The sequence below is a fragment of the Ictidomys tridecemlineatus genome, chromosome 7, assembly GCF_052094955.1.
Source record: "Ictidomys tridecemlineatus isolate mIctTri1 chromosome 7, mIctTri1.hap1, whole genome shotgun sequence".
In the NCBI taxonomy this organism is placed as follows: domain Eukaryota; kingdom Metazoa; phylum Chordata; class Mammalia; order Rodentia; family Sciuridae; genus Ictidomys; species Ictidomys tridecemlineatus.
The window spans coordinates 4,907,582-4,934,360 of record NC_135483.1 but is presented as its reverse complement, the minus strand read 5'-3'; the positions used below and the strand labels follow the sequence as shown (position 1 = coordinate 4,934,360).

The 26,779-nt window shown below is 49.9% G+C and overlaps 1 protein-coding gene across 3 annotated transcripts in view; it reads right to left on the bottom strand.

Annotated features, from left to right (window-relative positions):
• Fam135b (family with sequence similarity 135 member B) overlaps positions 1-26,779 on the bottom strand; it is a 301,016-nt gene that overhangs the window by 75,759 nt on the left and 198,478 nt on the right. For all 3 annotated transcript variants that reach the window (XM_078016660.1, XM_005316131.4, XM_078016661.1), the window contains exons 6-7: positions 22,534-22,707; positions 17,502-17,628 (exon numbers count right to left, since the gene is read on the bottom strand). In XM_078016660.1, coding sequence (XP_077872786.1) covers positions 17,502-17,628; positions 22,534-22,707 — 301 coding nt within the window. The remainder of the gene's footprint in view (positions 1-17,501; positions 17,629-22,533; positions 22,708-26,779) is intronic.

The following is a 26,779-nucleotide window of genomic DNA, read 5'->3' as shown; positions in this document are numbered from 1 at the left end:
GCTCCGTCCTTTGAGAAATGGAAAATAGCACAGGGCAGTGGTGGACAAGGGGAAAGACTTCATAAGACAAAGTGCTAGAGCAGAGAGCTGAGGAAAAAATTCCCAGAGCCCATGCAGAACCAAAAATAACTGGTGTACCCACAGCAGAATGGAAAACCTCGAAGCGCAGGGCATTGGTTAGAGAAGTCAGAAGAGCATTATCTCGGTAATTGGACAAGATCTGTCCTGGAGGAAAGGCTTCTCTCTTCATTTAAATGCAAGACTCAGATCAAACCGATTCCAAATAACTTACCCTGCCTCCCATAACAATGCTCAGGAATAGCCTTAAACAAACACACAAATATCCAGCCCTGAAAACGGTACAATGGCAACGCCTCATTGAATAAAAAGCTACCAGGCATGCCAACGATCAGGAGAGACAACCCAGACTGAGACTCCCAGCAAGAGAGAAAGCAGGGAGCTGGAGAGGGTGAGGTGGAGACAGGGGCAGGGATGGGGGAAGAATGAAAGAGAGAGGAAGAGAAGCTGAGGGAGAGCTAAAGTAGGAAGTGAGACTGAGCAGAGCCAGCTGTGTAAGAGACGTGCAGAGAGATGCCGAGGGAGAAGGCCAGACAGACAGGAGGGGACACAGCCATGTCCTGTTCTACTTCTTATAACTTTTACCACAACTGGAGCTCAGAACTTGAGTTCCAATCAAACTATTGATGAATTAACCTATATACCACTCAAAATACAGCTCCCCCGAGGAGAGGGAATGGGTGTCAAGGACTACAGTGCCACCAGTGATTAGCACAGTGCATTGGCTGCAGTGGGGTGAAGGAGGTTTCAGGATACACTTAAAAAGAAAAGAAGCAAGTATTCCTGTTATTTCACCGACCAGAGACTACTGAGTCTCAAGAAATTCAGTATCGTGCTCAGGGACAAAAGCCAATATATAGTGGGTTCAATTTAAGTAGGGGTGTGCATTTCCTAGGACTCTCCTAGGAACCAGAAACACAAATTAAGCTTTTTTAAAAAGTCTACTTTCAGCAACTCGTGATAAGTCATTAACTGTTTAAGGAATAGTTTCTCTTAAATGATGGTGTGTGTATTGCCATTTGGGACAGTTCTGAGTACAGAAGTGCGGGTTCAGGAGCACGTCTGCCATAGTGCAGGGAGCGGGGAGAATGGTGGGAACGAGGCTTGGCTGAGTGGGAGGCCACAGGGACTCAGGGTCCCCACACAGACTGCGCCTTTCCATGTGCAGGCTCCAGGAAGTGTGTGCAGGGGTTGGCTAGAGTCCGCCACTCCCAGTTCTCCTCTGAAGCCTTTCTACTTGTGTCACCTTGACCAGTTTATTCACGTCTCTGAGCCTCAAACTTCATGTGTCCAAAATGTGGGTGTGATGTGCCTCTCAGCTGGTCCCCGTGGGGTTCAACAGGAGAGAATGGAGAGCCCATGGCGATGCTTATTCACCCAGGTCTGTCGCAGGACTCCTGCTGGTGGGGAATGCAGGGAAGAAGAAGGTGCTTCTTCCCCAACACCCCTGGCCTAGGAGCTCAAAATCTAGTGAGCCACTGCCAAGCAAATAAGCCTAACACTGAACTACAATGGTTGTGATGACAGAAATGAGCAAGAACAATCTAGATTCCAATGAAGAGCCTCCTAACACAGCCAGGAGCCAGAGGAGACATGGGAAGTTCAGTTGGATTTTGGAGGAAAGAATACTGGTGTGGAGTTCAGAAGGGGAAATGGGAATTAGCCAGACAGAAGATGCTGGAGGGTGCCTCTGGCAGAGAGGCAGCCTGCAAAAGAGTGAGGAAGGGTCAGAGTGCAGAGGTACCCAGGACCCAGATGTGGGTGGAGGGTAGAGGTGGCCACGACTCGGTTCATTTAGAACTCTGCAATCTCAGAGATGTTGCTGAAAGCCTTGGGCACTATTGTTCAGAAATATGTTAAAAAATTTTCAGCCCTCAGGTGCTACATTTGACGTGTGTTTAAGCATGTGTGTGTGTTTGTGTGTGAGAGAGGAAAAAGAGAGAGAGAGAGAGAGAGAGCGCACTTTTTCATTTATTCTGCAAACAAACACTGAGCACTCATTTTGCACTGAACACTACAATAAGTCCCAGTGATACTGTGATGAGCAAAAACATCTATGAGACCTGGTTATATAGAAGTGGCCCCATTTGCCAGGCCCACAGTGGATCAGAACACAGCAGACTCCTAGGATGTCCAGTGACCTCTGATGTGGCTGTGGCTAAAATCCCTGCTCACATAGAGATGCCCATCTTTGGGAACTTCTCTTCTTTGAGACTTGTTCTGAGAAATAGGGGGGAAGTCAGCTGTTTGGAAGTGAAGGAGAGAGGGAAGGAAATGCAAAGTGAACCAGCAACGCAAGGGCAGCCCAGGCAGCTGACAGGGAGGGGCACACTGGCACAGACACACCCGATCACGCCCCTCTCTAGCTGTGCAAGAACCCCTCATGGATCCAGAATTTCTCACTTCATTCTATCTCTCCTACCTTAGCCATCCTATAAGAATCCTATCACCTATTGTTTTTCTCAACTTGTCATTTTTAACAGCTCCATAAGGCACAATTGACATACACACATCTCTCTGTGTTTAGTATCTACAGCTTGGTGAGTTTGGGCATGTGCATACATGCATGAAACCACCATCAAGGTCACAGTCATGTATATCAACTTCAAAAGTTTCCCCGCGCCTCTCTGGTGTATTTTATTTTGTTTGCTGTTTTGGCTTTGTTCTGGAAAGTTTACTTAACATGAGATCTACACTCAACAGTTTTTAATGCACAAGTTAGATATTGTTAACTACAGGCACTACATTTTACAGCAGATCTCTAGGATGTGTTCATCTTGCATAATGGAAGCATTATACCCTGTGAAAAATAAATCCTCATTGTCATGTCTCTGTAATAAATCCTCAATCCTGCAATCAGCAAAACCTAATAGCCTATACGGAAGCTTACGTATTACAACGTCATCTGCAGCCTTTTTCATGGACATAGGAAAACATCTCCAGGAGAGCCTTGGACGCTACTGAGCGCTGAACCTAAGTGGGCACTTTATGTGCACATTATCTCCAGCTCAGAAAGGTTCAGGAGATGAGTTTGAGAACTGGAGCGACAGATTCAAGGTGTGAACCCACATGTTCAACTCCTAAATATCTACCTTCTGACCATTCCAGGAGACTTCAAGTGGAGGTACAACTCAGAATCAGAGGGAAGGTTTTAAAAATATGTGTTTCTATTCAACTTTCCCATTAGCCAGGATGAATGAGAATCTTTAAGGAAATGAAAAAAATATGCATAGTATTTTTTAAAAGACTCCCCAGAGATTCTGATATCCATTTCTGGTTAATAACTATTCATTACCCCTAACTGCCAGGCAACCCCAAGGGATGGCACTCTCTGCCTGTGGCCTAGTCTCATGTTCAAGCGAATTACCATAAAGCTGCCATTTGCTACTAAGAGGTAAAAATTGGTTGGACCTCTCAGATCTGTGTTTATGTTAGAGAAGATACTGAGGGGCTGCAGGCCGAGGAGCTTGACAGACGTGGGTTGGTGAGGGTAGGCCTGTGTTTGCTGAGCTGGGTTCCCCCAGCTCAGCTGAGCAAGAGACTTCCCTGAGCCATCTCATCACTGATGGGAGTTGCATCTGACCTAAGGCCAGCAAGAGACCTAGGAAGAGGTGGAGGGAGGGAAGGGGCTGCCAGGCTTGTGAGTGCTGCCCACAATGCAGGTCCTGAGGTCCCCTGGCTCCCAGGAATCTCTGCAGCCCTCCCATGGCAGCAAGCGCCCTTTGTGATCCCAGGGAGTTCTTGGACTGAGGATGGAGAGGAGGGGCCTCTAGAAAATAACTGTGTACTGTCCTGTGAGTCTGCTGACGGCTTCAAACCTGGACACAGCTACTCATGTAGGGCTTAATTTATCCTCCAGCAAACAGCTGTGTGACCTAAATGAACACACACACACACACACACACACACACACACACACACACACACCACACTCACGCAGACATGGGTGACCTGACACCAAATAACCACTAGGTGTTTTCATTATTGGGGAAGCATTCAAGGGTCACAGTCACAGCCTCTTGTCTTTGCTCCCTTCATGCTCTACCCTTGCCATGTCCTTCTATTCCTGCAGTGGGCCTGCTAGAAACTGAGTCAGGAAAAAAGCACATCAAAGGACACATGGGCCTGGCTCCAGAGACTCCCATGACCTAGCTCATTTTCCACCAAGCCCCTCCAGGCACAGTGAACCTCAAAACCACACCCCAGAAAAAAACTGGTTTTGCACATAAGACTTCCAGCCTTTCCTAAGTATGGTCCTTTCATGTAGGGTGCCTTTCCCCAGATGCCCTCAGTTACTGTCAAAGGGAGCTAGAGGATGCTGCATTGACAGATATTCCCTGAGCACTCGGTGTGTGACACTGTGCACGCTGAGTTGTCACTGTGGCAAAGGCCAACAGGGATCAGCAGCCTTCATGGGAAGTTTTAGGAAAAGCAGGGACTCAGGACTGCAGGAGCCTTCCATCTTGAGATGGTGCCATCCTTCACAGAAGCGGGTAGGAGGCCTGGATCCTCAGGCAAAGCCTTATGTATTTAAAGGGGAAAGACTTACATATTTAAGCTGAGGCCCAGATACAGGATCCCAAGATGACTGCATGGGAGGCTGGGAAATGTGCCTTCAAGTGTGCGTGAATATGTGACATGGAAGACAGCCACTTTGCCACCGTGGCTGTTCTCATCGCCCCCTACCCCCCTCTTCTCCCAGACCCAGAGGCCCTCAGGCGAGGGGAGCAGCCTTCCGCTCAGGCCTTCTCTGAATCACACTGGACTGCACGGTTCCCGGGGTCAGCAATCTCGGCATTATTTTGTATGTGACTCTTTTATATCCAGCAGACTTCACTGCCCTTCCCAGCATGAGAGTGGAAGAGACGTGCATAACTGGAGAAGGGGAGATGAAGGGAGCCAGCAGCAGCAGCTCCGGCACACAGCAGGGCTGCCCCGGAGCTGGGCAAAGCCAAGGCCTCCAGCCAGACTTGGAAGGGCTGCATTGCTCTGCTGCCAAGAGCAGCACCCCGCACCCTGGTGATGTTAAAGAAAAGAGGTCCATCTGGGCTCATGGTTCTGGAGATCCCAGGTCAAGGACAACATCTGGTGATGGCCTCATTGCTGTGCAGCCCAGAAGGGATCACAGGGCAGGAGAAAGAAGCACATGGGTGTCTGTGCCTCTTATGTCCCTCTTCTTATAAAGCCACCAGGACTTAAACAGGGGAAAGGACTTTATCTGGTCCTAATCATGTCCCCAAAGCCACCTAAACTCCACAGAAAGATTAAGTTTCCAACTTCTCTAAACCTTATGATGGGGTTTAAATTTCAACACACAAACCCTTGGGGAACCCCTCAAATGGCAACAAACCACAACAGGTCTCTTGTCATACACAAATTCTGTGCTGGTAGGACTTCTTAGACTCATGTCACTGTGTCCCCTGGGTCCCCCTGCCAGGAGACTACTCATTGTGATTTTTCTTACTCTCCCAGCCTACTCTAGGGTGGGCAGTAGTTAATGCAATCTTTTGGGGGGCTGCCCAGCAATCCTTCCACCAGGGGTCTAAAAACAATGGGTCCAACTGATCATGCACTGGAAACTCTAAAATCATGAACCAAAATAGCCTCTTTACCTCTACAGTTATCTCAGACATTCTGTTGTAGTGACAAATACCAACCCAAGAACACCATAGCCTTTGAAACCCACCTCTAGATCTGTAGCACTGATCTGTAGCCCATTTATAAAAACATCAGCTCCGAGGAGTCAAATGTTTTTTATAGTTCCAAGCTGGTGGTCTCTTTGTATAATTTACTAAAACACTGAGTAGCCCTCAACTTATTTGTTTCTGGCTTCTTCCAGATTTTATTAAACACATGGAAAGTTCTTACATTTGGCTAATTTCTCTGATTTTCTGCCTCCTACCTCTTACATAAAAAAATGGCTGGGTATGTTGCCGTACATCTATTATCCCAGCAAGCAGCTCAGGAGGCTGAGGCAGGAGAATTGCAAGTTCAAAGCCAGCCTCAGCAATTTAGCAGGACCCTAAGCAACTTAGCAAGACCCTGTCTCAAAATAAAATATAGAAAGGACTGGGGATGTGGCCCAGTGGTTATGCACCCCTGGGTTCTAACCCTGGTGTACACACACACACACACACACACACACACACACAATAAATAAATAAATAAATAAATAAATAAATAAATAAATAAAAGAGAAGAAACGAAAAGAAAGAGGAGTGGACTGCAGGCAAGTGAGAGAGTAGGCAGTGGGGTCAGGTCCACATCACTCTCACTCTGCTTGGTTTGTGTGTTGAAATTTAAACCCCATGATAAGGTATGGAGAAGGTGGAGACTTAATGCAAGAGTTTGTTTCTTTGTTTTTTTTTTTTTCCTTTTGTTTTTTGCAAAGTCTAACCCAGATCTGTGCATTTCATAAGTGGATCTCCTCAGTGGCTAGGCCAGGCTCTCTTCCTTTCTGCAGCTACCAACAGAAATACATGACTCCTGGGGTCACCAGTAAAGGGAAAGAGAGACCAGAGGATCAAGCATGGACTGGGAGAGGCTTGTGTCACTTGGCCCCCATTATTTGCCAGAATCTGATCGCACAGCTCAAACCTAATTGAATGTGTGTCTGGAGACGTGGTTCTCAGGTACAGGAGTGGATGGACCTGGGGACTGTCCCACCAGTGTCCTTCCTGCCTACCCCAATTCCAAGGCTCAGCAGTCGATGCCCATTTTGCATGTCAAGCTCCTTGCTGTAACCACACAGCACAGAAACACAGGAACAGGGTTTGGGAACCTCAAGATCCTGCCTCCCTCATTGGTGTCCCTTCCACTGAGACCTTGTTAAATAGAAAAGGCCTTTCCTTTGTCACCAAACACACCCTGGGAGCACACCACAGCTGGGGGTGAGAAGAACCACATGGATGACCAGCTTTCCATTCAAAATCAGGACTAGATGCTGCCTCAGCAGGAAGAGAGACTCTAGTCCCCATGAATCCACCAGCAGTGAAACTTCTGTGCTAATGGAGTATTTGCAGATCTGCACCACACGGAGCCTCTAGGGACAGCACGCACACTTATGTGGCACACCGTCTCCAGCTGGACCACACGTGTCCACACCAAGGAAGTTACGTGGTAAACCACTTCCCAGAGAACCATCCTGTCCTCAGGTAGCCCCTCCTTGCCAGCCTCTAAGTGGACTCCTTGTTGAGCCATTGTCACAAACACCTGTGTGTGGGATGGCGACTGGAACCCTGTAAGACCGCGTGGAGAAGAGGCTGCTGGAATCTGGCTGCCGAGCTGTGTCTGGCTGTCACGGGAGCCCCAGGGTCAGCCATCCTCCTATCTATGGTGCCCAGACTTCCGGGTCCTGCAGGAGGCAGCGCCTGTCCACCACAGCAGCCTCCTGTCCTTCCCTCACCCTCCTGGTCATGAGGGCCTGGCCCCTCTGCCTGTGCGTCCTCCACCTATTTCCCCTTTGCTTCAGGGATCTCTTGGCCTCACTCTCCCTCCTCCAGAGTCCCAGCAAACCCACAGTTTGTCTTTGTACTCGCCAGAAAGAGGTTTTCCTCTCAGGTGGATGGATTGGAAACCAGGGTCCCTCCTCAGGGGACCCAGCCCTGTTGATGCACAGTTTGGTCATGCAGACTGGGCAGGATTCCAGCCCCTGCCTCTCTGCTCTGCCAGGATCCTTGCTGTCGTACGTGACCGCCCAGCCCCTCCTTCGCTTAGACACTTCCCCCTCATTCTCCAGGCTACAGCCTGATTCTTCTTCCTCAGGGGGCTCCCCTGTGTCTCCCAGACCAGACAGTCCCCTGTAGTCACAGCTCTGTGCTCAGGTCAATGAGTATTAGGTAAGAACTTGGGTTTTCTGGCTCCGTTCCTCCCTGGCAACAGGAGGAAAGGAGCCAGAAAACTCCTTTTCTTTTTTTGCTTCCAGCTAACTTCCTGAGTTGTGGCACACGCCGCAGCCTAGATGGCTCCATCAGTGCTTGGACAAAGAAGGCTCAGACCTGAGGCAGATGCCGTGGGCAGCCTCCACGCAGGGACAGTCGGCTCTGGAATCTCTGGGTTTTCCTCTCTGCCGGCCTCCTTCTCTGCTGACGTCATGCATTCTGGTTCTGAGCAGGTCCACGACAGAGACGGTTCTCCGAGGGCCCTGGCTGAGATGGCATGAGATGAGGACTTTCCCCAGAGGCCAGCTCTTCCAGGCCCTCCAGGCAGACTCTGACTTTAGGTCCCTACTCTTGATTCCCACTTCCTGTTGCAACATCCACACAGGACAACGTACGTGGCAGGAAAACGCACTGTCTCACTCCCAGCATCCCTCATCCATCTTCTGATGAAAACTCTGGTTGTGACCAAGCTTGTCATCCATTGGCTGCCTCCAGCGAGCGGTGCCGGGCTCGCCCCAGGAAAGGAGAGGAAACCCCCTCTGGGCGACTTCATGGGGAGTACTGAAAGGCATAACTACATCCTCCAGGGGTGCTCCCCGGTGCAGCAGAGGGAGCAGTCAGCAGGCTCAGCGGAGACTGCAGAAGCATCACCGAGAGCAGATGGAGTATCCAAGAGTGCCTCGGCTTTCCAAAAAGTCTCCGCAAGAGGGGGTGACCACAGTGGGTTCTGAAGGACAGAGGCGCTCTTCAGGCGGACAGGGTTATGGGAGAATCAGAAGATGTAAATGCCTAATGAGGGTCATCCAAAAGGAGCTCTCAGCCATTCACACTTCGTTGTGAATCAGGTTTGCCTATGAATCGCAGCCCTTGGCAGAAAACTACCAGATCCACTTCACCACTCTCAGGTCAGGGCAACAGCTTTGCACCTTGTCTCTGCCCCACTCCCCACTTGCTTCCAAGCATTAAGAAGAAGAATCAGATAACCTGTGTGTGGTTAATCTGGTTTATAGGGTCCCCATTTTCAAGATTCCTTGGGCTTTTAGGGGCATCCTGTGGATCCTGTGAATTGTGGGATTATGTGGAGTGACCTAAGCCATCCCCACAACAAGGTACACTACCTGGTCCTGCCACTATGTGACTGCTGGGGCAGGAGGGCTGGGGCGAGTGGAAGCTGGGGCTCAAGGACTGAAGTTTCACTTCTGCAAGGTGGACCGGGCCAGCCACGACCCGCTGCCCAGCACTGAGTCTTCACCTAGCACCGTCTGGGCAGTTAAGGTCGTGTTAAAATGGCAGACCTCAAATGAAGTCTTATTTCCAGAAGTGTCAAAGAATTTGAAAAATAGACACTACCAGAAAAGCATTGAAACACAAGTTATTTAAAGAAAAAAAAATTTATAGTTAAAAAGCTTTATATTTAATAATTTTTGTTAGATTTTAAGAATTAAGATGGCAAGCATCTTAATGGTGCTTTTCCCATTACAATGAAATGGTTTAAATTTTCTCATTAAAGTGATTGTGATTTAATAAAATCCTACAAAATCAATAGCAATTTTCTATATGGTGCACAGGCTGTGGTGGTCTTTGAATCTATAGTAGTTCCCATTAATTTCCATATGAACTCAACATAATTCCACAGGTCATTTCCTAAAGAGCCACATAGATCAGTGAAAATAGGCTTCTCATGCAAAAGTACTGCTTATTTATGTATCACCCTTTTCATTACTGAAAACTGCCTTAATCGCCCATGACCGGCAAAGCTGAAAATATCACACCTGCAAATTTCAAAGTACATTCCACAGCGGTAGTAGCTAGAACAGCACGGTATTGGCACAGACAGACAGGAGACCAACTGTGCAGAATGGCAAGCCCCGCCAAAATCATTAGTGTGCACACATTCGGTATGTGTAGCACATGGATAGCTCTTTTCCCAAGAATCAAACCTCAATAACATGATTTTTAAAATAGTAAAAAGCCAAGGAATAAAATTGCTCCTATACAGTCGAATGATTTTTGATGGGGTACCAGGGACACACCATTTGGAAAGAATAGTTTCTTCAACAAATAATGACTGCAAAACTGGATATGCACAAGCAAAGGAACCGTACTGGACTCAGATCCCACAGCACACACAAAAGCAGGTCTGAAGTGGCTTACAGAATGACACATAAGACCCAAGCCGCAAAACAGCCTGACGAGAACGTGAGGAAAGCTCTGTGACACTCATCGTGGAGGAAGGTTCTTGGATGTGACCTTGAATGCACAAGCAACAGAAGCAAACGCAGTCAGCGGGATCACAGCCAGCTAGCACTGTCTGCACAGCAAGGGCGACAGTCGCCAGAGCCAGAGGAACCCGTGGAGCGGGGACGGCACCTGCAGGCCACATACCTGACAGCGAGTGACTCTCCAAAACCCAGGAGGAGCTCGACCGCTCAACAGAAGGCAGAAACAAACCCGATTCTGAAGGTGGGCCAAGGAACTAAACAGACCTTGCTCCAAAGTGGATACACACAAATGGCCTTCAACTGAAAGGTGCCCAACGCCACTCATCATAGTGGAATTAATAAACCACCATGGACCCCACATGTGGCAGGGCTGTTAGCTGGGCACAAAGAAGAGAGACGGAAGGGAAGAAAAGAAAAAGACACTAAGTGTGACCAAGAACGTGAAGCGACTGGAATCCTGTGCACTGTTGGTGGGGCTCTAAGTTGGTGCAGCTACTATCAGAAATAATACAGAAGTTCCTCAAAAACAAACAAACAAAAAAAAAAACTAAGAACTAGTGTGTGATCCAGCAATACCTCCTCTTTTTGGGGGGTAGTGAGTACCGTGTGTGTGTGTGTGTGTGTGTGTGTGTGTGTGTGTTAGAGACAGAGGACAGAGTGTCACTAAATCGCTAAGTTTATTAGGGTCTCATTAAGTTGCTAAGGCTGACTTTGAAATTGTGATCCTCTTACCTTGGCCTAGTGAGCCACTGGGATCACCGGTGTATGCCACTGCACCTGGCCAGTAACACCTCTTCTGAGTAAATATCCAAAAATGATTTCAGTGAGTATTTCAAGGAGATCTCTGTACTCCCAAGTTTATTGCCACATCATTCACAATATTCAAGATACGAAAATGACCTCCGTGCTCATCAAAAGATGGGTAAAGGTCACACACACATCACTGATAAAATGGAATGTCATCCAGCCTTACAAATGAAAGCGATCCTGCCACATGAAGCAACACGATGACCCTGAAGGACATCCTCCTATGACCCTGACCTTCCCCGGGTGACAACGATGAAACATGTTTTTTCACAAATTTCAAACAGTGCATATCTTACGCTCAGCCGCCTCCTCCACACATGAACGCTCAAGCAGTGCTCTCCTTGGTCATGCCGCTGCCAGGAGCGGTGTCAGAACATAGGGACAGATGGGGGACTGAGTTCCAGGTTCACGTCTCCCCACACAGGTGAGACCATCAAGGCTGATGGTTATTTCTACAACCAGGAGTCAATAACGGGGAGCGATAATCCTCTCCCAGGCCTGAATTGTGACTCTCCTGGGTCCCAGGTACTTTGATCTTGGTGGGCTTCTTCATGCATAAAACAAATATTTTAAAAGCTTCTTTTAAATGGGTTGGTGTAAAAATGAATGTAGCTTAGGTTGGACCATATTTGTCTTTTTTTCTCATGAGTGAAAAACATTAAAATATTCTCTTAGCCCCTAAAACTGCTGTTCCCTGGGCATTGTGACTCTTGTGCCTGATGCTAAGTGGCCTGCTCCCCAAGGCTCCAGGATTGCAGGTCTTCCTGACACTGCTGCACCCTGGGTCCCAGACACAGCTGATGCTTGCTGATCACCCATTAGTGAAGGAAGTAATGATGGCGTCTCTGCTTTCAGAGATGTCACAGGCCAGAAGCCACACAGTGACATGTTTAACAGGCACATGGAAGTGTGTGTCTTACCAGTGCATCTCAAGACCTCATGGGAGGGATCCAGGATACACAATAACAGACTAACATCTATTCCAAGCAAGGGCAAAGGACTCCGAACCCATAAAACAGGGGTAAAAGGGTAAAAAGGAGAGCACTCCTGGGAGAGGGGACATTCCTGCCTGGGCGTCAGCACTGTCCCTCAGTTTCCCTCCTGGGCCTGTCCCACCACAGGCACCCTCCTGGCAATGGGGCGTGGGCCATGGTGACACAGGGCTCGGCGTGGAAGGGGCTTTGTGAGGCTACGCTAAGCTCGCCAGGTAAGCTAGGGCACGAGCATTATTCCCTCCAGCACGTTATTGTTCTGCAGTTTTCTGCAGTTCAACATAAAAGGAAAATGACCTCAGAAGAGTGACCGTGAACCATGTCAATGAGGTTTACTCCTGTGTGTGGGAAAAGCCTTCCGAGTCGAGCAGAGGACAGGGATTTCACATCAGGGTCTGCTCTAGCAGCTCTGGTTGGCGGCACACAGGAGACGAAGCCTGCCCTGCCTTGGGGTCTCAGAGGCTGGAGAGATGGGCTCATCCTTTATCAGGTTCTCCATTGACCTGGCGGCCAGTGACCGGGGTTGGGAGATTGCATACATTCCCCAGGCCGGCCACCAGCTTGGCCCCCCTCAGTTGTGTGCCGGCAGAGACCTGACCCAGCCTCTCTGTGACTCCAGTTCCCCATCCACAGAAGGAACACCAAGGTCACTGTGTGAACCAAAGGAGTCCATATGCACAGAGAGCTTAGCAGGGACCTCGAGGGGGAGGAGGTTCAAAGGCGTGCTCCAAAATGGTCATCACCAACCTCTGCACACTTGTAAGATTTGATTTTCTAATTAGTACGTTGTCTCACGCTAGATCCCAGGGCCCCCTCATCCCCATGGCTCTGCAGCTCCCCATGGGGGATTAGCATCAGCTCCTCTCTTCTCAGCCCTTCCCAGGGCGCCCCTAGTGGTGCCCCCTCTGCCCAGTGGAACCTTACTTACTTCAGACCCTGCAGGGAGAATGTCGCTGGACTCTGGATCTCCAATAAGGGCCTGTCAGAACAGGGGATTTAGCATATGTGTGGGTGGCTGTGTGTGAACTTGGCCCAGCTGTGGTACCCAGCTATTTGACCAAACATTTCAAGTGTTTCTCTGAGGACGTTTGGTAGAAGATTAGCACTGAAGTCATCAGACTTTGAATAAAGCAGATGAACTCCCACAATGCAGGTGGGCCTTATCCCAGTCACAGGCCCTGGCAGGAGGAAGACTGACCTCCCCCAAAGCAGGAGGAATTTTGCCGGTAGAACGCCTTCGGATTTGAAAGCAGCTCTTTCCTGGGTCTCCTGCCTACCAGCCTACCCCAAAGATTCTGGACTTGCCAGCCTCTACAACTGCATGAGCTAAATCTTAAAATAAATATCTTTCTCCCTGTGGGGGTGGAAAGAGATGGCATCACACTCCCTGAATTAAAACTGTAGCTTTAACTGGAGATTGATTCTCTCTCTCTCTCTCTCTCTCTCTCTCTCTCTCTCTCTCTCTCTCACACACACACACACACACACACACACACACACACACACACAGTGGTGGGGGCCATGACATCCTCTGGGGTCTGCTGCTGTGGACCAACTGCCCAAGCTGTACATAGCAGTTCGAGGGGGATTTCAGTAAAAGCAGCAAAGAGCAGGAGGAGGCTCCTGGAAGATTCCATCCAGCTCTCTTTCTACACCTTGGGAAACTGAGAGTCAGAGAGGGCAAGGGGCTGAAGCTCACACAGCAAGCTAAGGCAGAAGCCAAGAACAAAACCGCATTTAAGATGTTTGATTCAAAGTCCTACCCACAAGACCACACCGGGGCTGGGGCTGTTGCAGTAAGAGTTTATTTAATCATATGCATAAATGATAAGGAAACAATATCAGCAGAGCATTTCTTGGGAATTTTTGTGCCAGGGCCTATGTTCTCAAGGCCCTTATAAGGTGACTCCACTTAGTCTTCTCTCAACCCTTCCAGGCCTGCATGAGTATCTGTATTGGCAGATACGCTGGGAGGCAGAGAGGGTCAGTGCTTCCCCTGGTGCAACGCTGACAGCTGGAGGTGGGAGGAACAGGAGCCCTGCTCCAGCAACTCTGAACACAAAGGGTCTAACACAGAGGGTGCAGCAGCAAAGAGCGGCCATCAGGAGAGGGTCTGTGCTAACCAGAGGGGCACAGCATCATCACCTCTCCTGATGCCTTGCCAATCAGCACGTTTTGCTGCAGAACTAGTTTTGCAAACACCTCTGCTGGGACTAGCTTCTTCTGAAGGAAGCCCCTGTCTAATCCTCCAGCGGAGGCTGCAATCTGTGCAGATTGCAGCGCCATTTGCTAATACTCTGGGCTTTTGGGGGATTTGGTGCATGGCTCCCAGGGGAGTGCGGGGTGGATTTCATTCTCTGCTTGGCAGCCTTTGCCAGGTGGGAAGGCTCAGGGTGGGCAAACAGCACTGAATTATAGTTGGAGGGGACCCAAATGGAAAGTGCTCAGGAAAAGAACCAAGTCCTGAAAATAACCCATTGAGCTAAGTTCCATGGGCAAATCCAATGCCAAGCACCCACAAATAAGCCATTCTATCTGACTCTTACAAAAGACAGTCAGGTCAGCTTTGACACACATCCCCAGAAAGAGCCAAGAATAGGAAACAACAACAACAACACTATACCATATCTGTACTGTATTTGGAGCCTGGTGAGTCTATTTCTGTAATGTATTTTGTTGCTGTTTTCTTTTCTTTATATTTAACTCAGGGGCACTCAACCACTGAGCCACATCCCCAGCAAATTTTGCATTTAATTTAGAGACAGGGTCTCACTGAGTTGCTTAGCATCTTGCTTTGGCTGAGGCTGGCTTTGAACTCACTATCCTCCTGCCTCAGCCTCCCAAGCTGCTGAAATTACAGGCATGGGCCACCATTCACAGCTATTTCTGTAATGTTTTTACACATGTTAACTCTGAAATCTTCTCTGAAGAAAAGACATTATTCCATTTCACAGTTGAGAAAACTGAGTTTCTGCAGGAATGAATAAGCTCCCCAGGTCCCACAGCACTGACCATAGCTGGCATCTGCCCCAGAATCTTCTCTGAACCATATTACGACTGTGTCCAACTTGAAGACTGGACGAGGCCGTGCTCAGACACGTCACCTGTAAGAGTCCAGTGGGCTGACACCATCCACAGTGTGCATCACACGCCAGCCCTCGGGTCCCCGCTATCACCCAGGGCAGCCGCACAAGGCCCTCAGATGTCCATGGAGATATCCATCACCCTGCAGCTCCTTCCCATTAGGATCAAGTCTGCTACCATACACAGCAAGGATGGGTCTGAGTGGCCCACAGCCTGGACCGTCCAGTTCTCCACATGCCCGTGACATTCACCCCTCCCCCGGTGCTCGAGCACAGATCACAGCCTCCACTGGGGGGATTAGACAGGGGCTTCCTTTAGAAGAAGCCAGTCCCAGGCATGGTGCTTGGCCCCGGGGATGGTCAGCTAATGAGATGGTCTCTACTCCCACCACTCTGAGCCCCAGGGAAGGAGACTGAGACTTCCACAGCACTGGGGAGAAGGTGTTCATCCTAGGAAGTCCGAGTGCCTCATGCAGTGCTGACCTCTGAGCAGGCCCTGAGCAGGTGCAGGGAGCAGAGGGCCTTCAGGAAAAGGGGCTGATCGTATTGTTTTCATCTGCTTTTGTGGAACTGACTAAGGACCTCGACTTGGGAAGCAAGTGTTTAAAATGTTTCCAATTGAGCTGTGACTATGGGGTCACTGGTATCCCAGGCCATGTCCCCTAGAAAGCAGTCTGAGCTGAAGATTTTAGGTGGGAGGCCTGCTAGGAAGGTCTAGGGTATAGCACATGTTGAGGGGGTAGGAATGGTTGCAGGGAAAACTTAAACTGTGATATATTCACAATACTTCAGCCAAGGCCTGAGGACCTTTGCAGAGCAACTGGTCCTGCAGAGTCGGCCATCAGTGCCCCAGCAGCAGGGAAACTGGGGGAGCAACTAGGGCTACACCTCGGCCTGGACATTCTGCTGTAGACCTTCAGGGTGTAGACAGGAAGATCAGGCTTCTCTTTGTGGCCCATCCCAGGTGGGGGGCCCTCTCATGTGTGTGACGTAGTAAAGAGGACCCCCTCCATGCAGGTAGGCTCACTGCTTTATAGTCAGTCCCTCAGTTACTCAGTGACCCTGTGTTGATGCTGGGGACACCAGGTTCTGGAATGTCAGTGGTCACCCAAGGTCCTGCATCTATACATTATGGGATTCACCTGCAAACTGATCCTATTTGGCTCTAACATAGACCTTGGTAGCCCTTCTCTCTACTTCTCAGGATCTTGAGAACACTGGACACAGCAGCCAGAGCCACGTGGAGTTGCGACAGGCAACTGCTGCAGGCTGATCTCCCACCAGGTCTCAGAGCTGGGAGAGGTGATGTTGGAGGTGAGTGAGCCAAAGTGGTGCTGTTACTCAGGACAGTCTGAGCATGGAGTCCATCTGCACAGGAGGATAGAGCTCTCCTGGGAAGTGGCCGAGCTCAGAAGGCCTTTCACACTCATGCCACAGGCCATGTGATCGTTAATTCCATATGTCAACTTGTCTAGGTCATGGGTGCTCAGGAATTTGGCGAAACATTGATCTGGATGACTGTGAGGATGCTTCTGAATGAGATTAACATGCGAACTGGTAGACTGAGTAAAACAGATTGCCCTCCCCACTGTGTGCCGTGCTTGTCTAATCCACTGAAGGTCTGAATAGAACAAATGAGAGAGAGTCAGTAAAAGAGCATGTTCTCTCTCTCACTCTCCTTGATCTGTGATTTTTTTAGTTCTTAGGCAAAACAAGGAATGGACCTCTGGGTCCTGTTTTTCCTGACAATCCTGAATAATAAAAGCTGGTTATTTCTGAGCAGATCACTAATAGAAACACATCACATACCAGCTCAGGAGAAATAGGGACAGTCGTACATTTGCAGCCAAACCCTGCACATCACAGGAAAGTAGTAGCAGATGTTTCTGGGGGAGAAGGATCAGGGGAAGGACGGGAGATGCATGATGACTGAGTGACCACTGAGCACCAGGAATGGTGGTGAGGACTTCACGTTCATGGCAGTGTTGGCACACCTGATCCTGCATGACAGACCACCTCTTCCTGGTTCCTCTCCACAGCTTGGGAAAGTTACACTCAAAGAGTGAAGAAATGAAGGATGGAGCCAGCCACTGAGGTCAGGCATGACTCAACGCCAAGAGCCTTTCAGTGTCCACACACCATCTGAGAGAAGCCCCTCACCACAGCAGCTGGCCTCCAGAGAACCTCTCTCTCCAAGGGGCCATGCATAATGGTACCTTCTGTGGGCCGTATCCCCTGAGCCCACCACAGGGCTTGGCATGAGGATGTGTCTAATAAATGTTGCAGTAATAAAGAGGAGGATGGATGGACAGCCAGGGGAAGGGATCAGCAGAGCAGAGCATCTCTAGGGGGACTTTGAAAGATGCAGGAATCTCACAGAACACACACTCTGCAAACGCAGTGGCAGGTACAAGTCCATGGCCCCAGGGCTGGCCTTACCTCTGAGGAAGTCGGCTTGCAATATCCAGCTCCAAAGACCAAGTTCTCCAGAGAAATGATGGACTGTTCTGTTCCCATGTCTGGGCCGCCTTTACCAAGCCAGGAGCCTCTTCCCGGGCGAGCAAAACTAAAAACACAGTGAAGGAGAAACCCCAGGTAAAGAAGGTGATGGTGGCCTTAACTCAGCAACCTCGAGGGGCACTGCTGGGAGCCCATGGGGCGGGTCACTTAGAAGGAGTCCCCCCCTCACAGGGTCTGGACAGGACATTTGGGGGATGTTGTGAGGACAAAGGGGTCAACTGGCATGTACACTTGGCAGCCATAGATGATACACATGCAGAAACTAGAAAAAAATGCCCGCCTGAGATGCCATGAGCATGCAGCTGAGGGAGACCAAGGTCTAGGCCACACCACCCCGAGCAGCAGGTGGACGGGCGCCTGGCCAGGGGCAGAAGGGCGGCCCTGCTCACACAGCTCCCCAGTGCTGTCACCTGAAGTGAGCCTCCTCCTGAGCCTCTGCCGGCTCTTTGGTAGAAGAATATAAATATCCACCTCCTTGAGCCAAGCAAGAGCACAGTCAGTGTCCAAGACAGCGCCGTGGATAGAGCCCTCCCTGAGTCCACGGTAGCTAGCAGGACTGTAATCTGCTCAGCTGACCAACACAGACCTGGCCCACTCTGGGACGCCGTGGAGATCAACTGTCGTGGTGTGGTGGGTCTGATCAAGGAGGGAGGGCGGCAGCGTGATCCTTGCTCCTCGTCTTACTAGGCTTTGGGATCGCCTCGCCTACCTTGACCTTTGTGATGTTCATCAATTAACGTGCTGATGCAGGTCTGCCTCCAGATCTCACCTACTAGATACCTTAACGCTGTGTCATTTCTTATTGTCCGTGTGATAAACACTGCACAGGGAGCCTGCAGGTCTTTGGGGGCAGAGGGTCTTCGTGATAAGCAGGTGGCATCATCTTTATCATAGGTGCTCAAAAGAATCGTGCAGGGTTTCCCCCAAGAGACCCGTATTCCCACTCAGAATACTGACAGAGAAAAAAGTTGGCATTCTATTTTGGCTTAATCCACTTATTCACATCTGAATAGCCTCACCCCATGTGCCAGGCAGCTGAGGTGGAGCTCGCCTTACTAATGGTATAGAGAAAGGGAAGGAGGTGGGCACACCAGTCCCTGGAGAATGCAGTGGAGCTACACTGAGGCCTGCAAGCAGGGAAAGGTCGTTCTTGAAACACACTGGGTGACCAGGATGGATGTTCAGGCAGGGGCTTGCTGCCTAATAAATGTGTCTAAAAGCGAGCATCTGGCCATAAAGCCTATCCGCCAGGGGACAAGCCCCAGAAGCATCTCCTGCACACTATGTGCCAGGGTCAGATTTAACCTCCTCCGCCTTGTCTCTCCATGGGTCAGAAGGGTTGATGATGACACTGGAACCGTAGAGTCACTGCCAGGACTCCCTGAGATCAGCCAAGGTGGCTTTAAGCACAGCGTCTAGCCAATAGTGAAGATCCACAAAAAGTCAATAACTCTTAATGATGATGCAACCATCAGCCTAGTTCTATCTGTGTATCCACACTAGTCCTGTCTAAAGGCAGGACTATTATAATCCCCCTTTCATGCCCTCCAGTTCCACAGACTTGACCACTCAAGGATTGAAAATATTCAGAAAAAAAAAGCATCTAAACTGAACATGTACAGACTCTTTCCTTATAATCATTCCCTACACAATACAGCATATCAACTATCCACACAGCATTTACATTCTATTAGATATTGAAGGTAATCCAGAGAGGACTTAAAGTTTCTGGAGGATGTGTGTAGGTTGTATGCGAATCACACCATTTTATATACTGGCCTTGAGCATCCATGGGTTCCGGTATCTGTGGGGGTCCTGGAAACAAGCCCCACCCTGTATGGAGGCACGGCTGTCTAATGTAATATTAGCATTATTCTGATTTGCTTTTGAGTTGAGAGTTGAGGCAAGTTTCCCACTCAGCTGGAAGATGGGTGGAAGGAACTTTCCAGAAGAAAAATAGAATAGATGTACCTATAGGTGTACATATAGCAAAACAATATTTATTTAAGCATTGCCCTTGTTTTGTCTTTGTGAAGGATGGAAACACCTCAGAAGAAGTCCACCTGCCCCATTTGAGGGTTAAAACTTGAATTCTCTTCTACAGTCTCTCATAGAAGGTTAAGGGTCTTTTGAGGTTAAGTTTTAATTTCACACCTCCTTCATACTTATTGGATCTGACTGATGCTGTTTGAAATTGCCTTTCTAGAAAAGCTGGTGCTTGTCCTATTTGACAGGTATTTCCCACAATCTTAAAGGGTTCCCTTTGTTCTCAGCTACCATGAGCCAAGATAGAAATTCTTCCTGCAAAATCCAGGGAACGGAAGACAGTCCTATTTTTACCTTCGTCTCCGGAGAAGTATAAGCGCCCACTGTGGATTTATCTGCGTCCTTCTCCGGAAGGTCCTCAAGGCAAACCTGGCAGACACCATTCCTGACGGGGGTAGATTTTCTACCAAGAGTCCACAGATGCCCAGTCCCCATGAGAATAGCATCAGGGCTGCCAGCGGCACAGAGGGAAAGCCCTGCTCGCACTGCCACTTAAGGTGACGTGAACATTCCCGCAGTCTGTCTTTGCTCCTGCCCCCTCTTGATGGAACCTCTCTCCATCCAGCCTTCCAGAGGGATCTCTACAAAACACAGCCCTACCAGGCCTCTCTGCTCAAACCTTCAGTTACTTTACAGAGGAAATGGACTTTCAGTTCCTTAGCGTGTGTCTAATTATACTGTTAAAATCTGGCTCTAATTCACCCTCCTGAATCCATCTCACCACCTCACGGAACACCAAGCCCATTTCTTCTGCAAAGCTTTCCTTTGGGTTTCAAGCAGAACTGCTTCTTGCCACTCTCAAAGTCACCTGCCAGTTATTAAGCCTGTGTTCATTTGGTCTAGATCAGAGCTTGGAATATGGTTGATGCTCAGTAACAGTTAACCTACTGGATGCATGGCCAAGGGTTCTATATATACTCTCTTTCCCACGTGCTCAAATCAACACTGCTGGCAAGCAGGCACTCAGGATTGCCACCTGGGCCCTTCTGACCCTAAAGTCCTTGCTTTTAACCCTACCCTATATGGGCTCCCTGCATACTGGGCACACCCCTCAGTTTCACTGGCGTCACTCTGAACCTGGACTCACTGCTTAGGGGGATCTCTGCCAGGCTCTGCACCTTCTGGGTTTGGGGAGCCTGATCTGCTCATCTCGGAGCTTCCAGGTTCAAGCTATGAGTGGTTCAAGCACAGCAAACCACGCCCTGAGCCAAGGACATTTGCCCCAAGGGTAGGCCCTCTACTCGTTCCACGACATCCCCATCTTCTCTGTTGGCTCAATCTCACCTCCATTTGAAAGAAACTCCTTATTCATCATTGTTTATATGTTGAAACAGGTGTGCAGAGAGTTTGGGCCACCTGCCTAAGGACCCCCAGGAACTAAGGGGTAGACTGGACAATGAGATGGCGGTGACTGCATCTGAGGAGGACGACCCACTCTTGAGGAGCTGGAACCACAGAGAGAGCTCTGCCCTTCCTCCCCCAGGCTGTCACCTGCCTTTGGCACAAAGGCTGATCTCAGGACACCTGTCTCATCTCACTGACACAGAGATGACCCTGAGCTCTGCACCAGGCCCCATCTGCCAATCCTCAAAGCAGCTTCAGGGCTGGGGAACGTGCTTCCCAGAACAACACTCTGCCGCTTCTGGAGTCTACTTTTCCTGCAGTTTTCCAAGGCCAGGTCCGCGTCCGTCCCTGTGTTCCTGAGATGATACATCCTAGAACACTTTCCACCAAGCTCCACTGCAACAACACGTACCATGTTATATTTCCACACCTGCAGACTGGCCGCCTCCTCGGTGAGTGAGCTCCTTGAAGGAAAGGTCTGCTTTGAGGACCCTGATGATGCCCCAGTAGGACGTGCAGGGCAGAACCTGATGCCTTCTCCAGCACACCAGGCGCTCAGCAAGTGCTCATGGTGCAAGGAGAACCAACAGCCCCACAGACTCCCTGACCCAAGGGCCTCCTCCATCTCCAGAGCACAGTTCCTATCAAACAGCTCAGGCAAGGTTAAGGGCTTCTCAGCAGAGCACTGTGGGCCATGTGGCCCCAGGCTTGGGGGCTGCTGCTCACCAGCTGTCTGCACCCCTCAATTCCCCATTTTCTGGGGTTCTTCCATGTGCTCTGGCATGAGCTCCCAGGCACGATTGCCCTCAACGCCCAAAGCCCACACTACTGCAAACCTTCCCAAAAGTGATTCACTTTTCTCCTCTCAGAATCCACCTCACATTCCCTGTGAGCCCCACTTACTCTTGGCACTGAGAAACCATCCAGGGAAAGGAAATTGGGACAATTCCCTTTCCAAAAATCTGTGTTACAAGATTCTACCCCTAAATAGCTCGTGGTACACATTTGCACCTTTAGTCCACACCCACGTGAGATACTGTGAGATGATTTAGAGGCCCATGGTCAGCCATGCTGGGGCGTTCAAAGAGGTCAGCGAAGGAGCAATCGCACATGTGGTCACCCGCATTTGAACAAATAGCCACCAAGGAGGAGAGAGAGCAGGGAACTCTTGCCACGTGGCTGGCCCTGTCATCTGGGAGTCACTACAACACATGTAGCACTCCTGCCTTAGAGATGGAGCTCATGTGACTCAGGACATAAGACGACTTGTCAAATCAGGCAGATAAAAGTGAGGCAGGCGAAGACTTCAGGCCCTCCTGGTGGGGGCCACAGTTGGCAGGTTTTCAGCCCCCGGACTCCACCCCGTGCCCCTCTGCCTCCTGGTGGTCCCTCCACATGGCTCCTCTAGCTCTTCTGTGTCTCTTAGGCCCAAACCTATACCCGCAGCCTGGAGGCAGCTTCTCTGCTCGAAACTGACCTCCCTGGGCAAGCTCCATGCCTCCAGCCACACCTGTGATGGGAGGTGACTCTCCATGACTCAGGGCCATCTCTAACTTCATACCTGATCAGGGGCTGCTGCAGAGCCACCAGGGCAGCGTGGATGGTCACGGAGATCACTGACAGGTGGAAGTAGTCAAACATGACAGGGACCTGGTGGTGCAGACCTCTCCGGGGGTGGAAGTGCAGGCCGAGTGTGCGGCTGCTGATCATTGGTGCCCCGGCCACGTCCCTTAACCTGGAAAACATGCAAGTGGCTGAAGTTAGTGATGAGGTTTTCCCTGCTGTCATCCAAGGTCCACAGGCCAAACGCAGGGCATGCTCATCTTAAAATCTGCACAACTCTGCCTGGTAGGAATTATTTTCCTCGTGATCAGCAAGTGAAGGAACTAAGGCTACATGGCAGACCTGAGACCCATGCTCTGCTGTCAGGGACACCACACCCACACCTCAGGTGACCAAGAGGCCCAGCTCCCTCGCGGCTCCTCTCAACGCCACAGCCTCCCCGGCTCTCCTTCCCTTCCTCTCTGGATGCTCCACCAACTGCAGCCCTGAGCTTACTGTGCCGATCCACTTCAGAACCTGCGCCTTCAGTCACATTTCTACTCCAAGGACAGGAGCTGCCACTACTCCGTCTTTCCAGCTCCAACACCCAATTAGGCCTGGCAAGAGTAGAAGCTGCACAGTGTGCTCATTGAGGTGGATGACTGACTGACCGAGCCAAAGCAAGAATGGACCCGGAGCGCATGGCCAATGGGTCTGAGCGGTTTCATGAAGGCCCCACCTTTGTTCTGACAGGTCATGACCGGTGTGCACCGGATGCTCAGAGGTGACCAACTGGAAGGGAAGACCCAGCAGCACCTTTGCTTATAAAGGGAGCTTGAGTCTCCTCTAAAAATAACACCAGATACAGTGGACCTCAGGAGGACCAGCACTAACCTGCAGCTCTGAAAACCAATCCCTCAGGCTCACGAGCATGTGAGAAAGCTGGAGGAGTGTCTTCTAGGACTGAGTCAAGAGAGAAGCTTTCCCTTCCTCCACAGGTGAGGAGGTGAGGCAAGGCACTGGAGTAAAGGGAGCAGCCGCCCACAGCCCCCAACAGCTGTCCCTCATTGCAGTTCTTGATGCTCCTGGGCCGATGGAGGCCTTGTGACAGAGCTAAAACCACAGGCCCCGCGCAACTCCATAAATACGCTGCAAGTGACCAGGAAGAACTCGCATGAGGATGGGATGAAGTCTCTACCCCAGGAGCTCAGAGAGTCATTAGCATTGCACTTGATTCAAAGCTGATAATTCATGAGGCCTGTCTAGGAATTGAACACACTGCTTTTCTCTTCCTCTCTATATACTTATAGGAGGTATTTACTAATGTTATTCCACTTACTGAAGAGGAAAAAAGGCCAAGTGAGTTAATTAACTTGCTCAAAGTCACAAGCAAAACGGAAAGGTCAGACCATGTCCTTCTGACTGCACGGTCTGTTCCAAGATACTTTAACACTGCCCTGACACGTTCTTAGAGACTGACCAACAGGCAGTTGAAGAGGAGGTTTAACAGGTGGTTAAACAAGTCACAGGGTAGCAGAGGTATAAAAACGTTAACACGAATTTAAGCCACTTTAATTAGAGTCACCAATGAAGAAAGTGGGAGTTGATTGCCCTTTGGTGCCCTGAGATACGTAGAACCAATTCCTGGAGACCAAACTCAGATGCTGGGGGTATCTCAACTTAGAAAAGACAGAGATAAACTCAACAGCACCCAGGCAGGGGAGAATGCCTGGGTTCTTATAAATGACCCAAGACCAATGAACAAAAAGCAAGTAAAGACAATAACAAACAAGCAGATCAGCAGGGAGAGAGCCCAGGGTGTAGCCTGGAGATGAAGAGGTGGCTTGGAGAGGTCTCCTGAGCCAAACAGCCGTCCACACTGAGAGTGTTCTTTATGTAAGAAGAATCAAATTGAGGGCACCCAAGGAAGGACATAAGGATGGACTGTCCCTTCAAGAAAAGAATCTCCTGGGCAGCAGAGCAGTTTGGAGACAGAAAGGGATATGACTACAAGGCGTATGCTCCCTGGCCTGAGGCCACAGGCGTGGAAGATCTCTGCAGGCAGGTATAGGGGGCAGTTAGGCCAGAGCAGGGCGCCTCAGTCTAGGGATGTTGACTCTGGGGCCTGAAGAGACTTTGCTGGGATCGGGGCTGTCCTGTCACTGCGAGTCTGCACAGCATCTCCGACTTATACCCACCAGATTCCAATATCCCTCTCACCCCTGTGTCTCTGGACAAGGACAAATGTCCCCAGGGCCAGCTTTACCCCACCTTTATTAGAGCCAGTGGATGAGATGGGTTTCAAGTGCCCTTCCAACCTGCTCCATTTGATTCCTGTCTGCTTGTTTTCCACCTGGGGCCAAAGAAGCCAGCTGACCTGGTGATGCTTCAAAGTCTAATGTCTTCCCCCAGGATGTGCTACAGATGCCTTATCATCCTTAAACCCAATTTAAGAAAATGAAAATCTATGGCATTTCCAATCTTCCCCAGCTGCTGGCTTCCTGTTCCTCTTAGCTAATCTTGTACTTCATGCAAGCCCCGTTCAGATTGTTGTTAAGAGCTTCATATTGCACAGAGGAAGCCACACATTGAAGCCTGACCTTGCTTTCATCTCTAAAGCCATAAAAGCAGTCACTGGTTCAGCAGGCCCTGCACGGGGACTGCTACATGTATTGTCCCTCTTAATCCTCATAACAGACCCAATAATAATGCCTACTTTATAAACAGGGCTACTAAGATTTGGAAAAACACAGGGACTCTCCCGAGAGTTCAGAGTTAATGAGAACTGAACCCCAATGGCTGCATCTTATCCAAGGATTCACTCAGCCTCCTGTGCACCGGCTCACCATGAATGACTTCTTCAGGAAGGAAAGTGTCATTCACTGTGTCCACTATGACTTACATTAGAGCTTCTTAAGGGAGTGTTGGGGAGTGATTTCCAGGCTGGGGCTGGAATCAATGGTAGGTTTCTATAGTAACTGGGAATGCCTGCCACAGAGCCATGGATGAAAACTGGAGGAAGTGGACATGGGACATAGGGCACTGGTGGGTTATCGGAGGAGTGAATGAGAGAGACCTCAGATGGTGGAGCGGGGCATGGGTTTGATTCTGAGAATATACACAGGGTTTCTTAAGCCTCCACTTTCCCACGAAGTGGGAAGCAGATGTAAGGAGAAAAGCAGATGACTAGGGGTCCTGATAAAGACAAGAAGGAGGAGTTCACAATGTTGAGCCCAGACATGGATCAGGACCCTGGACAGACACTGTGAGACCAGGAAAGCCCAGCCACATCAACACAGGTCCACTCTCCAAGGCCCAGACCCAATCAGGCCTCTCTTTGGTTCAGATCTCACCCCCAATCCCACCTCAACTGCCCATGTTAGGAAAACACCCACCACCACTAGGTAGATTTCAGGGATTGGATCCCTGAGAACTGAGAGAAAGTCCTTGGAGGGATGGAGGACCATCAAGTGCTGGCGAGTCAGCCTCCTAGTTCTCATTCGCCAAAGAAAAGGCAAGACCAGATGTGAGGACTGATGCTAATTTCTGTAAAGTGGTCGGTGTATCTGAGTTCTCCAGGGGACAGTGGTGAGAGGAAGTTTGCTCCTTATCACCGTCTGCCAGCAGAGGAAGGGTCCTCCAGTGAGCTGCAGGAGGAACAGTTCATTTTGCCTCAGAGTTTCAGCCCATGGACAGTCCATGGTTAACGACCACCATGGTCCTGGCCTGAGATAAGGCAGAGCATCATGGTGGAAGGGTGGGGCAGAGGGAAGTTACTACACTCTGGTCTGTGCAAATAGGTCCTGGTGACAACCTCATCCTTCTAAGGCCCTCCGCTGAGCAGCTGGATGAGGCTGGACTAGCCCGAGGGAGAGAGAATAGACGTGGGGTGGGGGTGATTCTCCATGAATGTGAGATGGGGGTTCAAGTGACTTTGTCTATTTCCCAGGAACTAGATGTGGGATCCTTGGAGGAGTGTCTGTTGTGTTTGGATATGAGGTATTCCCCCCAAAGCTCCAGTAACATGCCAGCAACATGGACTATCTGCCAGGACACTACTGTCTGAGGACAGAGCCAGGCTAGAAGAGGGGCCATGTGGGCTTCACCTGGCATGGTCACAGAGGCAGACCACCCAGCCCTGCAGAGACAACTTGCTACCATGTGCACCAGATGCTAGAGGCAGAGCCACGGGAAATGTTTGCTCAGCTGGGTTTCAGTCTTGCTTTGGCCCCATCCCTTCTTGCAATGTTCCTATCCTTCCTTTT